Below are 18265 nucleotides of genomic sequence, written 5' to 3' on the forward strand. Positions count from 1 at the left end.
GGAAAAGATGAAATTTCAATTTAAAAAAAAATAAAAAATTAATTCTTAGTTAGGAAACAATAAAAACCAGATCTTAGTATTTACCAACGTTCATTACTATACCTAAAAAGGAAATAATGTAAATATAGTTGGTGTCTTTTTTGTTCGGTTTAATAATATTTTATAATCAAGATCAAAAAGTTAACAAAAAAAACCAAAAAAAAGGAAAGCTCGATAAAAGTGAGTGAAATTTGCAGAGATAGAATTCGCATGAACCTAAAAAGTAATAGTAGGTTAGGAAGTAGGGGTTGGAGCTGCTAAATAAGTGCTGATTATTTGGCATATCTATAATACTAATGAGCTGAAGGAATTTCCCCATAGATATTCTATTAAATAAAAATAAGAAAAAACAACAACAGCAACAGCAATAATAATAAGGTAAAAAAGAATAATGCAAATTGAAAAAACTGACCTGGCCAATTTAAATAAGAATACTGATAACTATAAAATTAACAGGTCGATTAAAGGACAACCAAATATTCCAAATTTGCCATCAAAGGAGACTTTAGCATATGCACGGAAAATAAGTGAACAATTGAATTATGATAATCAAAATGTTAATGGTGTAAATTTTCAGGATAGATTAGACGATGATCACATCCTGACATTATCAAGCAATATAAAAGATATTCGTAGACAGTATTCGAATTATTCTTCTATCGGGTCCGGTAATTTAGCTAGTGAAAGTGGGACTTCACATGCTAGATACGAAACGGAAAGTGAACTTGAACATTTTCATATGCGAGATGCATTTGATCAGTTAGATTACGAATATAATTCAAGTATGGATAATACTAAAATAATTGTACCCTTACCAAGAAATAAAAACAGACCTAAGTCTCAGATATGTGTATTAAACGAAACTAATTCGTTTAATACAAATATTCAAGGACCTCCATCGATTAAAATACAATATGTGGGTGATTTAGGGGTAAAAACAGAAGGTAGAGATAGGAACATAGTTATTGAAGATAATAATTACAAATATAAACATACTGCTGAAAGTAAGGACGAGGTCCAAGAGCATAAAGAAGAAGAAGGGGGAGACATTAATGAGTATTTACAAAGACCTGTTCCTGAAGAACCATTAAAAGGTGATGATTCCAATAAAGATGTCGAGAATTCATCAATCATAGAAAATATCCAGCAGCATGATGATAATGATTGTTGTGATACAAAGGACAGTACTAGTGCTAAGAAGACTTTCTCTATCCAACAACAAAGAAATATAAACACTCTATCTCAATTGATATCTATAGCTAATACAAGTACTGTAGGAATGGAGTTTGATAGGTTATCTATCCCTAACGAAGAAAAGATGCTATTAGAGCAATTTATCGATACATTATCAAGGCTTGCAGTGGATATATTCTTAGATCCCTCACGTAGAACAGAAATCCTAAAAAGGTTAGACAGTGCTACACGTGTCCTAGAAGGATTTTAGTGTACTGACTACACCGCAATCATTAACACTGTATATATTTATCGAAGAATAATTCTATTTTGTTCTTTTGGTAATATTTGATTATTGTGAATATATATATATATATAAGGAATTAATACAATACCCATGATATTATCTATTATTTGAACGTTAATCTGATCTTGGATTTTGATTAGTTATTCATTCACCACCAAAATTAATGTACATCACTTCTATATGTAAGGGAAGGAAGGGGTAAGAAAATGATTATGTGAATCTTGAAAAGAAAGTTATTGCTTTAAATAGCAATTAAAGAAGACAAGATATCTATTGAAAACCAGTTAGTGTATTATGATTAACACAATATAGAGAGGGGAGCGGGAGGGGAAATGAAACGTTGTATTGGTATCACACGTGGACAGACAATTGCAAATATTACAATCAAGGGACAATAAAAAGTAATTTTTCTAGACAAAAAAAAAATAAAAATAAAAAACCAAATGACCTTACAATAATGAAAAGAATCAAATAAATAAATACTTATATTGTGTATACGTAATTTTAAAGGGGGTGCATAGAGAATGAAGGCATAAACAGAATGAAAATGTTAAATACATTTTTCTGCCGATAATTGATGGACTTTACTGTTGATTGTTGTGGAATAAGATGATCAGCCATATTCAGATATGGCTTTAACGGAAAAGTGGCAATTACACAATAGTATTCTCATCCCTTGTTGTATATTAATTATTATTATTCTGTTATATGACAAATTTTTATGACGTCTTTTTTTGTTTCTTTTTTTTTTGTTTCGTAATTGTTTTTTTTTTTTTTGGTTTTTCAACTCGAGGAAAGCATACAGTGCGGGCCGGGGAAATAATGAAAAGCACATGTATAAGTGGTTCTTTTGTTTGTCTGTTTTAAGGGATTTGGATGTGGCGTTGTTATTCGATTTTTCTTAAATCGACAGAAAGACAAAAGAAGCCATTCTTTTTTGTATCCTCGAAACAAAAAACCGGAACACACGGAAGGAAAGGTAACAAAAAGTTTGATCAATGTAGTCAATTTTTTCTTTCTTTTTCTTCTCCTTTCTTTTTTTTTTTTTTTTAGTAGCAATTGGATGACTGAACGTTTACAATGTTAGAAACAAATGACTGTATTTTAGTCAAATATTTTGATCACCCCTAATATTGTTTAATCAGGGAAATGGCATATATAAATTCAAGTGATAAATTGTTAAAAAAAAAAAATAAAGTGTTCAAGAATTAAGAGTGTTTTCATTTCTTTGACAGATAATTTCTTTTTCCTTCGTTACTATTAATATTAATTTCAGATAAGAAAAAGAAAAAACAAGAGAGATAAATCACTAAATAAAGTAACCAAGGATAATTCACGTTTAACAACAATTTTACTGACTAACAAAAAAAAGTTAAAAACAAATTTTGCATTTAATGAGAGCTTTAGCATACTTTGGAAAAGGTGATATCCATTTCACCCACGAGTTAAAGGAACCGCAAATCACAACTGCAGACGAGCTGGTCATCGATATTGCGTACTGCGGGATCTGCGGCACGGACCTACATGAATACACCGACGGGCCCATCTTCTTCCCCAAGGACGGACACAGACACGAGATCAGTGATAACGAGCTACCGCAAGCGATGGGTCACGAAATGGCAGGCATAGTCAGAGAAGTGGGTCCAGCGGTCACCAGGTTCAAGGTGGGTGACCACGTCACAGTCGAGCCCACGGGGACCTGCAGAGACAGGTACCGCTGGCCAGAGTCCCCCAACGCTAACAAGCCCAAGTGTGCTGCCTGCAAAAAGGGCATGTACAACACCTGTGCACACCTGGGGCTCATCGGTAACGGTGTGCAGAGCGGCGGGTTTGCAGAAAGGGTGGTCATCAACGAGTCCCACTGCTACAAAGTACCCAAGGACATTCCGCTAGACGTTGTTGCGCTAATCCAGCCGATTGCGGTGAGTTGGCATGCTGTCGGAGTGGCCAAGTACAGCAAACAAGGAGGATCTGTGCTGATTCTAGGTGGTGGCCCCATTGGCCTGGCCACTATCCTGGCGTTGAACGGGCATGGGTGCACAGACATAGTGGTGTCCGAGCCTGCTAAGATAAGAAGAGAGCTAGCTGCAAAAATGGGGGCCAAGGTGTTTGACCCTACCTTGCACTCATACGACGAAAATGTACGTCTGCTAAAGGAAATGGCTCCTGGCGGCGAAGGTTTCGACTACTGTTTTGACTGCTCAGGCACGCCTGCCACACTTCGTACCTCCATCGACTGTCTAACGTTTAGAGGCACTGCGGTGAACGTGGCGATGTGGGCGTTGGACAAGCCGATTGATTTTTTTCCTATGGACATAACCCGACAAGAGAAGACATACACAGGGTCGATGTGCTACACGTACCACGATTTCGAAGAGGTGATCGATGCGTTTGAGAGGAGGATGATTGATCCAGAAAGGGCCAGGCACATGATCACCACAAAGGTGCCGCTAGAGAAGGCGTTTGAGCATGCACTGATGAGGCTGATCACTAGAAAAGAGGAAACAATCAAAGTACTTGTCACCCCAAATAACTTTGGAGAGCTAAACCCTATAAATTCTGATGAACTGCTGGCTAAATTATAATCTAGCTATTGGAGTTTATATGTTTTGCCTAGATAAATATCTTCATGCATTCATGCCACATTTTAGCATATGATAATAGCATTTATCTGCTATAGATTGTATATTATATATATTATTTATTGTAATGATTTTAATGAACAGCATTGATAATATTTTTGTTTCTTGTGTTTTAGTAACAATTTTATAATATGAAGATTATTTGAAGATACAAGTAATTCTCTCCATCTTTTACGAAACATCTCATTGTGTCTTAATAATTCAAAAAAAAATTAAGTGTGTTGTTATAGAGTATTTTGAATATGCTTATTTCATTTCGGTTTCTTTTTTTTTTTACATTTAATGTCAATGGAAGTATTAGATTATTGGGAAAAAGTATGGTCTGAAAGAGTATTAAAATTTCTAGTAATATATTTGGATAATATAGTAGGTCTTGTAATTAGTCTGTCCAATAATTTTCAATAACTAATAACTATTCCATAATTATTTGTTCTTTCAATTTTTGTAGTTGTTTTGTTGTTTAATATATTATGTTAATAATTGTAAGGTGTGTATTTTACAAATGTATAGTTAAAAGAAAAGTTCAAATTTGAATACCTGTGTACTAACAAAATCATTTCCCCAAATTATAAGAAAAACCATCTCACCAATTCTAGAAGCTAATGGACCTTATTGTGAATTATCAGTTATGGTTTGATGCACACCATATATTAATGGGCTTCTCAGAATGTTTTCTATATACATAATATATAAAAAATGAAGAGAGGTATATATAAAACATAAGAAATCAATGGTTAGAGAGAGTTTAGGAAATGACCATTTGAAGTTTTTTACGTAATCTCAATTTACAAATAGCATGTATGAATCAATATACTATCTTCTTGTCATTTATTAATCCAAATATATTTTAATCTGTAGTGATGTGTAATTATTACCAATTGGTTCTTCTTGAACCGTTATCTAAAATATCTGTAAATATTCTTTCAATAATTCTGTAAGTTGTTTTTTAAAATTATATTGAATTAACATAGCAAGAATAGAGGACTATTAGTATGTTTATAATCTATTCAATTGGTTATTGAATATTCCTGATTAAAAATGCATTGCTATTAACATTCAAAAGAAAAAGATCCTACAAATACACCATAGTTGTTATAATAATAATGAGAAAACTTGTTTAAAGTAGGTAAACTATGTTTTCAAAAAGTTAGTTGTAACATTCTATCACTTATCTAAAATAGTTACATTGTTGTTCGATGTTATGTACATTTACTTCTTCGTTTGCCTTGGCAGAAAGTTGGCCAGACGAACTAAAGAAAAATGCAATAAGTATATATACAATATATGGTCTTTGTAAATATGAGTGCATAATATGTTTTGAATATTTTATAAGAGATTTTTTAAAAATTCTTTGGAATTAGTTCCTATGGAAGGTGACTCCAGGAATTGATTAAAATAATTCAATTCAGAAGGTCTTACATAATCAACAACTTGAGGTAGATGGAAGAGGGAAAAAAAAGAAAAAGAGAAGTGAAATATTTCTTTTGTCCGCTTATCAGTCTCATAAGTAATGCTAAATTAGTGATAATAATAATGAGATAAGATATCCGATAACAAACTTTTTTTTTTTGATTCTCAAACATTATCTGTCGAATCTTGATCATATTACAAAAAAGGAAAATCAAAAAATATGAAAAGAATATCTTGCATGAATAATATTATATATTTATGTCAGGTTAATCATTGAAAGGTTTTTATCGATAAGTAAATATATCATCTTTCAGTAAAATGATAAGAAAGATAATAAAAACACAATCTTTCCAAATAATGTTCAAACATATAAAAAGCTATTAGTTCTTAAAGCTATGGTTTTCTATACTTTATTTTGTTTTTGATGTTAAAGAATAGTGAATAATTCTTTCAAAAAGGTTTTTTTATCTTGTGATTTGATATCAATCAAATATAAGTGCAATGGCAAGAATAATTTTTTTTATTAAAGAAGAAGATAATGTCTAATTTAATTGAGAAGAAAGGGTCTACCATCACAGAAGTTAGGACCTTCATAGATGTAGGTACAACAAAGGATTTCCATCCAGTAGGTTTTTCAAGCATTCGTTCTGTTAGGTCCCATACAGGAGCAGGTGAAGTCAATTATATCAATGCTGGTACCGGTGCTACAGATAATCAATTACTAGCCGAAATCGGTTATAAGCAAGAACTAAAAAGACAGTTTTCTACTATTCAAGTGTTCGGGATTGCCTTTGCTATCATGGGGTTGCTACCTTCTATTGCATCTGTTATGGGTACTGGACTTACTGGTGGCCCTGCTACTCTTGTATAGGGATGGTTTATTGCTGGTGGGTTTATTCTGATGGTCGGTATTTCAATGGCAGAAAACGCTAGTGCCATCCCCACTGCTGGTAGTCTTTACTATTGGACATATTATTACTCTTCACAAGGTTTCAAAAAAGTTATTTCGTTTATTATTGGATGTTCTAATTCACTAGCTCTAGCAGCAGGTATATGTTCTATAGATTATGGTTTTGCAGAAGAAGTGCTTGCAGCAGTGGTCATATCAAGGGATGGTGATTTTGAAGTTACAAGTGGTAAATTGTATGGCGAGCTTGTAGCGGTTGTTGTGTGTATGGGTATGTGTACATGTTTAGCTTCAAAGTCAATTGCACGTTTGCAAACCTTGAGTATTGTTTCTAACATCTTTATTATTGTGTTATTTTTTGTTGCCTTACCCATGGGCACTAAAAAAAATATAGGCAGTTTCAATAACGGTTCATTTGTTTTTGGTAAATATAAGAATTTAAGTGACTGGAACGATGGATGGTAATTTTTGCTTGCTGGATTAATGCCAGCAGTATGGACAATTGGTTCTTTTGACTCTTGTGTACATCAATCTGAAGAAGTCAAAGATGCTAAGAAGTCTGTTCCTATTGGGATTCTTGTATCAATCTCTGTGTGCTGGATATTAGGTTGGTTAATGTTAATCTGTATATGTGCATGTATGTCTAATGATATAGAGCATGTGGTAAATAATTTATATGGATTTGCTATGGCTCAAGTTATTTATGATTCTCTAGGGAGAAATTGGGCTATAGCATTTATGTCATTAATGGCTTTTTGTCAATTTTTGATGGGTTCCTCTATTTTGACTGCTGTCTCGAGACAGGTTTGGGCTTTTGCACGTGATGATGGTTTTCCAATGTCTCATTATATTAAGAAGGTGGATAAGAAATATTCTGTTCCTTTTATTGCTATCTTTACTGTTTGTTGTGGTTCATTGGTATTAGGTTTATTATGTTTAATTGACAACGCTGCAACCAGTGCATTATTTAGCCTTTCTGTAGCAGGTAACAATTTGGCATGGAGTATGCCGACATTTATGAGACTGACTTGGGGTCGTGATTTGTTTAGGCCAGGCCCATTCTATTTAGGAAAATTTTTGTCTCCTATAGCAGTTTGGATTTCTATTTTTTTGAGACGTTTGTTATTATACTAGTGATGTTTCCATCATCCTGTCATAGTATTACTAAGTCAACAATGAATTACGCATGTATTATTGGACCAGGTGTATGGTTTTTGTCGTGGGTATATTATATGGTGTATAAAAAGAAATATTATCGTGGTCCTAAAACCAATTTATCAGATGAACAATATGAGGATGAAGTGGGTCAAAATGTTATTGATCAAATTTTATCAAATCAAATATAAATTAATTCAGATTAGAGGAAGTGAAAGATGTATTTTATTGTTTATATATTCAAGTATCGATTTTTTTAATAGCATGTATATTCAATAAATTCAATCTACTAATATATATGCATATGTGTATGTACGCTTTTTTCTATAATTGAAAACAAAAAAAAAAGATAAATAGATAGATAATGAGAAAGGTTTATTTATATAATGCCACTGCATATAAAATACAGATATGTATATGTTAGAATATATTTAAAATTGTTATTATCAAAGGTATTTTTTAATATCATACAGGAAGTTATTTTATAAAGTTGATAATGAAGGGTTAGAATATTAGAGTCTTGCCGTCCTATGGTGTTCTTCTCTTATTTCTTTCTTTTCGTTTTCTTCTTTTTCTTCTTCTAACTCTCCAAAGTTATTTGGGGTGACAAGTACTTTGATTGTTTCCTCTTTTCTAGTGATCAGCCTCATCAGTGCATGCTCAAACGCCTTCTCTAGCGGCACCTTTGTGGTGATCATGTGCCTGGCCCTTTCTGGATCAATCATCCTCCTCTCAAACGCATCGATCACCTCTTCGAAATCGTGGTACGTGTAGCACATCGACCCTGTGTATGTCTTCTCTTGTCGGGTTATGTCCATAGGAAAAAAATCAATCGGCTTGTCCAACGCCCACATCGCCACGTTCACCGCAGTGCCTCTAAACGTTAGACAGTCGATGGAGGTACGAAGTGTGGCAGGCGTGCCTGAGCAGTCAAAACAGTAGTCGAAACCTTCGCCGCCAGGAGCCATTTCCTTTAGCAGACGTACATTTTCGTCGTATGAGTGCAAGGTAGGGTCAAACACCTTGGCCCCCATTTTTGCAGCTAGCTCTCTTCTTATCTTAGCAGGCTCGGACACCACTATGTCTGTGCACCCATGCCCGTTCAACGCCAGGATAGTGGCCAGGCCAATGGGGCCACCACCTAGAATCAGCACAGATCCTCCTTGTTTGCTGTACTTGGCCACTCCGACAGCATGCCAACTCACCGCAATCGGCTGGATTAGCGCAACAACGTCTAGCGGAATGTCCTTGGGTACTTTGTAGCAGTGGGACTCGTTGATGACCACCCTTTCTGCAAACCCACCGCTCTGCACACCGTTACCGATGAGCCCCAGGTGTGCACAGGTGTTGTACATGCCCTTTTTACAGGCAGCACACTTGGGCTTGTTAGCGTTGGGGGACTCTGGCCAGCGGTACCTGTCTCTGCAGGTCCCCGTGGGCTCGACTGTGACGTGGTCACCCACCTTGAACCTGGTGACCGCTGGACCCACTTCTCTGACTATGCCTGCCATTTCGTGACCCATCGCTTGCGGTAGCTCGTTATCACTGATCTCGTGTCTGTGTCCGTCCTTGGGGAAGAAGATGGGCCCGTCGGTGTATTCATGTAGGTCCGTGCCGCAGATCCCGCAGTACGCAATATCGATGACCAGCTCGTCTGCAGTTGTGATTTGCGGTTCCTTTAACTCGTGGGTGAAATGGATATCACCTTTTCCAAAGTATGCTAAAGCTCTCATTTTTACTTTTGTTGTTGATATTGTTGTTATTATCACTAATAATATACGTGTGTAGTTATTGTTGTTTTGATTTGTTTTATTTGTGAATCACATTTAAATATTAGGTTTAATAAAATAAATAGTATATTCTGTAACCTTACTCTGTATTTGTATTTATTCTCATGTCTCTGTATATATATATATATATATTTGGATTATTGCATATGAACATTGGCTATTAATGACCGATGTATAAAATACTGCATATTCAAAAGAAGTCAACCATTAAAAAGTGCGGGGGTCTCTTCTCGAACACTCCCTGATCTCGAAAGAAGCCACTCTCGATCTATTATTTAGCCACAGGAGAACAAAGAAAATCCAGTTTTCGATTCTTTGTTTGTTTTTTCGTTTGCTGTATTGTTCTCTTTTGTTTTTTTCCGGTTTTCCTGCAAAATTCTTTTGTTTATTTTGTTTGTTTTCTGCGTGTGTGTGGTTTCTCCGCTTTTCTTTCCTCTCCCCCCTCCCCTTGAGGCATTTCCGTGGAAACGGAAGAAGGGGAAAGGGGGTGACAGATTCCACGGAGATAATTACATAGTGGTAACAGTAATAATAGTAATAGCAATAATAACGGTAATAAAGGTGATATAACGATGGCTAATACGCAGTAATATTAGAATCTATCGAATGCTTGCTTTAGGTTTGTTTGTGTTGTTGTATATTACCGTGAATATACGTTATTTATTTATAAGATATTGTTATTTACAAGTAATATAAAAATATATATTATGGTGAGTATTTCAATATGTATCTAAATCTGGCATCTTTAAAATTTCCTTATTTCTGTTCTCTGCAAAATCTTGTAATTTTTGTAAAATCTTTGAATTTACCCATCTGTCAGGTATTTTACTAGTTTTATAATTTTTAGTGGCCCAATAATAAATATCCCAATCCAATTCATTTAACAATTCATCATATTCTTTCAATTCATCTAAATTCATCGCTTTTAAATATTTAGATGCAAAGCTTGATAGAAGTAAGTCGGTCTCCAGTATACCTCTTTTCCTGGATTGATAAATCAACCGTGACCTCATCTTATCGATTGATTCATCTGTTCTTTTAATTGGTGGTATTTTGATTCTTTCAATAAGTTTTGAATGTGTAATTTCATCATACTCTGGACTTAATGTCTTATTAGTGTCATCATGCCCATTATTTCTATTTTTAGTAGATAATCTGTTAAATTGATACATATTGATTAAAATTCTTTTAGGTTGATTTCCTAAACTATTCAGTATTAATCTATTTCTTACTCTTAATAACATCATCTCAATTAATCTGTTTCTTTCTCCCTTTTTTTTCTCTTAATATATATATGTATGTATGTATGTACTTCTCTTTTCTGTTACACAACAAACTGATAGATATATATGTTTGTAAAAAATGTTTATATTACGCAAGTATATATCTACACAATGTTTTTAGTTGTATTTTTTTTTATTTGAATCGTTCTTTAGTTTCGTTGTTCTCTCTGTTTCTCTCCTTTTACACCTTTTAGAGTTGTTTATTTGTTTTTTATTTATTCATTTTTTTTTTCTTTTTACTTACCGGTTTGAGGGAGGGAATAGAAGAACTGCAGAAAAAACCCCAGACTAAGTGAAAAAAAATTCTACCCGGTCCATCTTTCTGCGACAGATGGATCAAGAAAAATCATTGGAATGCAATGAAATGAAAGAACTGCCTCATATTTTTTTTATTTTTTGTTGTCTTCTTTCTTTGGTTATTATATCTGTGTTTGCTTGTTTGCTTGTTTCTTTTACCTGCTTGATGGTTCATCTTCCCTGATTCCTATATCATATCTTAAATGAATATGGATTTTAATCATAATAATACTATTACCAGAGGGTCTTCTTTAAATCTAATGCTGAATAAAGAGCCTACTAGCACTACTAATGACAATTTTACCAAGAATATACCACTCCATGATTATCCCATGGTTATTATACCTGGCTACTTTAAAGATAAACGAGTAACCTTAACTGATCCAGAAATCTTATTTAATAAAGATAAACTAAATTATAGAAACGTTAATTTGGATACCAGATTGACTAGTTTACAGAAAAGAGAAAAGAAAAAGAAAATTGTACAATTGGCCACGGATTTTTATAGAATTAATAACAGTACTTATGCAAATAATCGTGGTGTGGAAAAGGGAGAAGGGGTCTTTGATATAGTTAAAGTTTCGTCTAGAGCAGTAGCCGAATATTTTGGGATACCCAAACAGTCCTTTAATGATCATCTTACTGGTAAACATTTGAATTCTGCAATACATGGGCCACAGACAAAGTCTTTGATTAATGATGTTGAATTTAAATATTTGCAAAATGTCTTAAATGTGTTGAAACTTCAATTCAGCCAACGATATCCGGATAAAACTTTGCTTATATCAAACAAATCCTTACAAGATTTAATTAATTTGGCACTTATTAAATCACATATAACGCAGGAAGATTTGAGCGCTCTAAATTATATGATTCATCACCAAAAACAAATGCAAGAAAATGGCAACAACAACAATAATAATAATAATAGTGATCAGAATGATCAGTTGAATAGGCATTTAATTGTTTTACAAATACTATTTAAATTATTAAAGGAAGATTTTTCAGATTCAAATTCATATCAAATTATAAACAATGAACCACTTTTCCAGTTTTTTGATATTACTATGTTGGAAGAGCTATTGAATCAATTAATTACACTTCTTAAACTACCCTCAACAGTTTCATCTAGTGATAATAACAACAATAATAATAATAGTAGTAGTAGTAATGGTGGTAATGCTAGTACTAGTAGTAACTGTGATCTAAGCTTCCCTAAAACTTTTAGTAAAAGCACCTTGAATAGATTAAGGAAAAGACTTGGATTATTACGTCAAGTAACGAAATCTACACAAGTAGATACAGATCGTTCTACGGATATTGAAACTTTGAAAGCTAATGATACTATAGTATCGAATGGCTCTGTTATTGAAAACAGTAATACTTTAAAAAGAAAACTGGAGATTCAAAATGCTAGTGAGTTGGAACAATTTACAAATATAACATATATGTTAACTAATATGCAAAAGCAATTGGATATATTTAGCAAGACTGTTACTGGACAAGAGACGGTTTCGAATAGACAAGATTTTGATTCTATATTAAAAAAGATGACATGTATTATTACTGATAAAGATTTAGGAGAAGATACAATTACAAAGATTAACAATTATAGAAAACTTCGATTGAAATTATTAGAACTTCTTAAAGAAATTAAAGGTCCAAAATCAATGGCTGTTTCACTTGTAGATCATATAGCTGTTACATCTGAAGTAATTTTAAAATTGGTTTTTGAAAATGTAAGATTGAAAAAAAATCTAAGAAATTTAACTCAAGTTTCACATAACGATGATAACAGCAACAACAATAATAATAATAATCTCAATATTCTTAATAATTCTACTACGTTATCACATTCCAGTATTATAAATAGTGACGTTCAATAACTTGTGCCTACAAGTGATTCTTTGTCTAACCATAGTCATAGCAATTCATTGACGTTCAATTCTAATGAGATAACTTTAAAGAAAAGGTAAAAGGTATAACATATGATATAGTGTTTATATGTTATACATATATAAATATATATATATAGAATCAGTTATCTAACCATGAATCTTCGTGGTTTAATGGGAACATGCTCAGCATTCGATTCTCTATTGGTGGTAATATATTATTTATGTCTGTGGTTCTTTGAAATACACAAAGTTGTAGTAATGGGAAACAATTTCCACGAAGGTAACCTAAATTTATTAAAGTGACCAAAATATTTTCCACATTTTTACTTTTATGAATGCTATTGAATATATTAATGTTATCAGATGTGTCATTGTCTTGAATGGATACTTTCAAACATTTTTCAAATATATCATATGGTAAACGATTCAATTGCTGTTCAATAGACCAAATTTGAATAACTCTTCGTAATAAATATCTGTATGTTAGCATGGGTAATTTTTCCAGTAAAATTAAAAAAAGATTTCTTTTCCTTAATATAATTTCATTAGATTTTAACCATTGGTTCATCATGAAAATGTTGCCACTTCTAACATATTGAAGCAGTTCTCTATAATTTAAATTGTTCTCCTCATCTATCAAAAATTTTGAAACAAAGTTTAAATTTGGTAATTTACCCATAATTATACCTAATGGTATTAAATATTTTAAGATTCTTTGCAAATTTCGTTTAGATCTGAGATCATCGAGAATATTCATGATTTGATAAGATTTGAAAAGTAAGTTAAATGAAGTATTCAGTTGTACAAAACTATTTGAGACCCTCTTATTTAGTAAATAAAATCTACCTAATAGATAACGGTATTCAATCTGTTGCCATACTGGGTATTCATTGAAATTTTTAATTGAACTCTTCGGTCTAAAATTTCTGAAAATATTGGAACATAATTGTGGCGATTGAATCTTAAAATATATGTTATTTAATTTATTCACTAAATATAATAATATCTGTTGTTTCTTTGATATTGTGAAATTTGATTGGTTTAATATAGTATTATGATTTTGGTTAGAACTGGAATTAGGATGTTGGGATTTAATACTATTAAAAGTTTTTGATATAATGGAAGAAGTGTAAGATAAAAACTGGAATTTTTTGATCTGTAAATATCTATAATTAGAATCTAAAAGCTCAGCAAATGGTATAATGTATTCGGTATTCTCTATAAAAATATCAATTAACTCATCAACAGGGTAAGTATCATTTAGGATGCAATTGTTTAGATCTGAGTAGAATTGGAAAATAACATCACAACTATTCCAAGATGACCATGGATCAATATTTTGACAATATTCTAGAAATGATACTATCATCATATTAAATCTTGTCCACTTGCCAGAATAAAAATTGTTGGATTCTACCATGTCTTGTAGTTTTTGAGTATCATAATGAGAAGAACCATCATCATGAGTACTTTTATCACAACTCCTTGAGTACAGTTGTGATTGTAAGGCAGCTATAATATATCCGTTTTTAGACAGATCCAATTTTAATACTTGAAATTTTTTATTTGAAATATCGTTATAGAAACTATTTAAAGTATATTGTTGCATTGTCATTAATTCATTCAAAATTGAAACCAAAATCAAAGATGAGCACACTTAGCCTGGAGTATCGTCAATAGTAATGTAGATTTGGATAGTGCCTATCTATCATGTAATAGAATTCTTCATATCGATATTAATGAATAAGACTATGTATTCCTGTGATACACTTCCCTCTTTCTTTCTCTCTTTGTCTTTCTTTGTCTGGGTACTTTATCTATTAACAATATTATCGAAAAAGAATTAGCTTAAAACCCATCCACCCTGTCAGAGTTTTTTTGAACAAAAATTTTTTTTTTTCAAAATATAAAGATTAAAAACTAGCAAGAGAATATTTTGGGACACTAACAATGAACATTTGATTGTGACAGTGACATAAAGAAAGAGAGGGCAGTTAGATGGAATCAATAGTCACACAAAGAACCTCGAGAAGATTGTGTATTAGACTGGTCTACTAGTACCTTTGCCTTTTTTTGTTTTAAGTTATTTTGTGACTTTATACGTTTTCAATGGCCTAATAATAATGGAAAACAATACCAACAGCAGCAATGACAATCTGAAGTCAGCAAATACATCTAAAAATTCTACCATGAAGAATTCACAGCAGAATCGTAATTCTAAATCTAGTGAGGGTAAAAAAGATCGTGAGCAAGATAGTGTTTCTTTGGAAAAGGGTTCCCAAATGACTGCTAACGGTAATGCGAATAAAAAGACTGGTACTACAAAGATTAGAAATAAGAAAAAGGATACTAATCCCACAAAGAGTAAAAATAGTAAAGATCTAGATAATAAGAAAAGAAAGAAACAGAGTAATAATAACAGCCATAGTAGTAATGATAAAAGACGATCTTTAAATGATCAAAAAAAAAAAGACACACAAGATAAGAATAATAAACAGTTTCAAGATGAATCAAATAAAAATTTAGTAATGAAATCAAAATCAAGATCGAAGGCAAAATCTTATGGTAATACAAGTAAAAAAAATTCAAGAAATAATAGTAATCGGAGGAGGAGGAGAAACAGAAATAAAGATTCAGGTAAAATACAGTTTAGAATTGTTGTAAGACTATTACCACCAAATCTAGGTGAGATTTCCTTTATAAATGAAATTAAAAAGGCGTTGCATAATGAAAATTTTGTTAAAGAATATCAAATTGTGGATTATTACTTTGTCCAGGGTCATTATTCTATAAAAGCTTTCAATGAACCGACGTACTCAAGAGCTTATTTCACATCTTCAAATATGAAACAACTAGTTACTTTTACTGAGAATATTTCTAATATTGTATTTGTTGACGATAGAGATACTGCAATGAAACCAAGGATTAGAATGACTTCATATGTGAAGAATTTATCGAGAGACAGGGATGTTGAGGCAGATATTAAAAATTTAGATGAAACTATTCCCAAAAATTTGAAATCAATTAATAAAAATAGTAATAATGGGAAATCTTTAGAAGGTACTTTAAGTAATGATAAAATATATCAAACTTTTTTGAAATCTTTATCTATCTTGGAGACTACAAAGGATTCAGATTATTTACTTGATGGGTCCATCAGTTTATTGAGACCTTTAAATAAAGAATTGATTAAACAGAAAAGAGTCAACGATGGGATTGAAAAGAAGAGAGAGAATGCATTAATTGAATTAGCTGGGGCTTTGAAAAAGGATAAAAAGAAGAAGAAAAAGAATAAGGATAAAAATAAGAAGAAGAAGAAAAATGATTTATTAGACGGTCAGAGTTCTGCAAAGAAAGGGAAAAGAAGAAAGAAAAAGGCAAAGGCAAAGAATTCATCCAATGGTTCAGAAGATAATCTTCATTCGAAGCATGGATTGGAAAAGCAAAACAAGAAGGAGAGTAAGAATAATAATATAGTGATTTTAGAAGCGGCAGGTAAGAAAGAATTACAAAAGAGAATGAGATTACAAAGACAGAAAGAGAAGGAGAAGGAGAAGGAGAAAGAAAAAGAAAAAGAAGAAGTAAAGATTCCGCAAAACAATGGTGTTATAAGTTCCAAATTTAATATTAATAGTCAACCTTTTGTTCCCGCTTCGATTAGCAACACACCAAAGATAAATTCATCACAGGTAACTCTTCTTAAAAGAGAAAATGTTATTTAAGTAATTGACAAAAAGGACGGTTTTTAATAGATATTGCTGCTCTTTTTTAATTGGTTTACTCTTTTTAATTAAAGGAGTTTTACTTATTTTTGTTGTTTATTTAAAGCAAAGAGTGATGAAAGAGCGATTTAATTGAGAATAAAAAGTGGAAAATCCTTTCAAGAATTATCCGTTTAGGGCTGAATATTACATAAAAAAAACCAATTGTAATGAATCCCTTGCATCATATGCTTGAGTATGTATGTATACATTTATATATATATATTTGTATGAACTTTAGTTCGAAACAGATTTATAGTTTCTATATCATTGTGAAGGCAATTTTGATGAATGTTTCTTTTGGATGAACTTAATAGTATCATTTTTTCTTTTCATTCTTTAGAGCCATACTAGAAGGACTATTGTTCATAAAATATAACTAAAAGTTCATGGTCTTTCTTTTAAAATCTATTTGCTTTTATCATATTCTGATTAGGGTCATCTATGCCTGTTTGAAATCGAGTTAGTCAAAGTCACTTTCAGAACTTGAACTAGAATCTAAGCTAGAATCTGTATCACTTTCTTCGACAAAAATATTGCACCATCGACATGATCCAAGTGGAATCCCCCATATTTGATTTTCGGTTACTAAATAGTCAACAAGTTCGTCCATATGTTTTATTGATACAGTTATATTTTGTGATTGAGACCAACAATCAGCTTCAAAATCCATACATTTTAATTTTCTGAAATCATTTATAAAATTTTTAAATAATTTATGAAATTTTATCGCTCTTGGGTCATCTATTCTAAGAAAAAAATATTGTACTCTAATATAGACTAACAACAAAGCAATAATATATTTATCATCAAATGAATCATACTTTGTATTATTATTTTGGTACTTAGCTAATTGAAAAATAGCAAATAATTGATCTATTGTCGGCCTTATTTCTATTAGTTTCATTAACAAACATTTAAATTCAACACCACCTAACATATGGACTATATTAATAGAATGCCCCTTTAAAGTTCCTAAATCTCTAATCATTATTTTAGATAATTCTAATATTGTATCACCTCTCAATGAACTAGCAGTTAAATTGACTTTATAATATAGCATGTTATGTATTCTATCTCTTGTAATCCTCGGAATAACTAAGGATACTGATTGATTGTTTAATTCCTTATTAGATAAGAAACTTTCTACCTGGAATTCGTATGATGTAGAAGACATTGTTTGTTATCGTTCTTTTTTTTCTTATTCCGTACCTTATAACTTATAAATGATGTGGTAGATATTGACCTAAAGTGCATATAATGTGATGTCTAGATGCAATGTTAGTCTTTTATTTCATATTTTCTTTTTTTTCTGTTCAGTTTAAAGAAATGTTGTGGAATTTCTGACTGTTTTATTCCTATTATTATTACGAATATTGATCAATATACTTCTTTTTTTTCCACCGAAATCAATTAGAATATGGCCTGAAGTGGGTTAATGTTATACTGAAGTTACGTAAGAAGTGGATCAGATCAAATTGAACAATATTTCTTATGTTTATTTATTTTTTTTTCGGGATAATGCCTTTTAAGCAGAAGATTTGGACGGAATTGCACAAACCAAAATATTCCAAGAAAATATCCTGATTAAAAAATTTTTTTT

The 18265-nt window shown here is 31.9% G+C and overlaps 9 protein-coding genes across 9 annotated transcripts; 5 read left to right on the top strand and 4 right to left on the bottom strand.

The window, feature by feature from the left end:
- Positions 1-430: 430 nt before the first annotated feature.
- NBA1 (Nba1p) lies at positions 431-1483 on the top strand (the record flags this gene model as incomplete). The annotated part of the gene is made up of 1 exon (XM_064860757.1): positions 431-1483. One exon carries the CDS (start codon positions 431-433, stop codon positions 1481-1483), a length of 1053 nt encoding a protein of 350 aa, XP_064717774.1.
- A 1430-nt stretch (positions 1484-2913) lies between these two features.
- Positions 2914-4104, top strand: PWA37_004265 (2,3-butanediol dehydrogenase; the record flags this gene model as incomplete). The annotated part of the gene is made up of 1 exon (XM_064860758.1): positions 2914-4104. One exon carries the CDS (start codon positions 2914-2916, stop codon positions 4102-4104), a length of 1191 nt encoding a protein of 396 aa, XP_064717775.1.
- A 2005-nt stretch (positions 4105-6109) lies between these two features.
- Positions 6110-7612, top strand: PWA37_004266 (uncharacterized protein; the record flags this gene model as incomplete). Its single annotated transcript, XM_064860759.1, has 3 exons — positions 6110-6419; positions 6636-6749; positions 6969-7612. 3 exons carry the CDS (start codon positions 6110-6112, stop codon positions 7610-7612), a joined length of 1068 nt encoding a protein of 355 aa, XP_064717776.1.
- A 533-nt stretch (positions 7613-8145) lies between these two features.
- Positions 8146-9366, bottom strand: PWA37_004267 (2,3-butanediol dehydrogenase; the record flags this gene model as incomplete). Its single annotated transcript, XM_064860760.1, has 1 exon — positions 8146-9366. The coding sequence occupies one exon, from the start codon at positions 9364-9366 to the stop codon at positions 8146-8148; it is 1221 nt and encodes a 406-aa protein (XP_064717777.1).
- A 776-nt stretch (positions 9367-10142) lies between these two features.
- On the bottom strand, positions 10143-10670 carry SDH5 (succinate dehydrogenase assembly factor SDH5; the record flags this gene model as incomplete). The annotated part of the gene is made up of 1 exon (XM_064860761.1): positions 10143-10670. The coding sequence occupies one exon, from the start codon at positions 10668-10670 to the stop codon at positions 10143-10145; it is 528 nt and encodes a 175-aa protein (XP_064717778.1).
- Positions 10671-11206: 536 nt separating this feature from the next.
- On the top strand, positions 11207-12889 carry PWA37_004269 (uncharacterized protein; the record flags this gene model as incomplete). The annotated part of the gene is made up of 1 exon (XM_064860762.1): positions 11207-12889. One exon carries the CDS (start codon positions 11207-11209, stop codon positions 12887-12889), a length of 1683 nt encoding a protein of 560 aa, XP_064717779.1.
- A 151-nt stretch (positions 12890-13040) lies between these two features.
- On the bottom strand, positions 13041-14516 carry THP1 (Thp1p; the record flags this gene model as incomplete). The annotated part of the gene is made up of 1 exon (XM_064860763.1): positions 13041-14516. One exon carries the CDS (start codon positions 14514-14516, stop codon positions 13041-13043), a length of 1476 nt encoding a protein of 491 aa, XP_064717780.1.
- A 508-nt stretch (positions 14517-15024) lies between these two features.
- UPF3 (Upf3p) lies at positions 15025-16623 on the top strand (the record flags this gene model as incomplete). The annotated part of the gene is made up of 1 exon (XM_064860764.1): positions 15025-16623. One exon carries the CDS (start codon positions 15025-15027, stop codon positions 16621-16623), a length of 1599 nt encoding a protein of 532 aa, XP_064717781.1.
- Positions 16624-17125: 502 nt separating this feature from the next.
- Positions 17126-17839, bottom strand: PRP38 (U4/U6-U5 snRNP complex subunit PRP38; the record flags this gene model as incomplete). Its single annotated transcript, XM_064860765.1, has 1 exon — positions 17126-17839. The coding sequence occupies one exon, from the start codon at positions 17837-17839 to the stop codon at positions 17126-17128; it is 714 nt and encodes a 237-aa protein (XP_064717782.1).
- Between the last annotated feature and the right edge of the window lie 426 nt (positions 17840-18265).

The sequence above is a fragment of the Arxiozyma heterogenica genome (genome assembly GCF_036370985.1).
Source record: "Arxiozyma heterogenica strain weizmannii chromosome Unknown scaffold_5, whole genome shotgun sequence".
In the NCBI taxonomy this organism is placed as follows: domain Eukaryota; kingdom Fungi; phylum Ascomycota; class Saccharomycetes; order Saccharomycetales; family Saccharomycetaceae; genus Arxiozyma; species Arxiozyma heterogenica.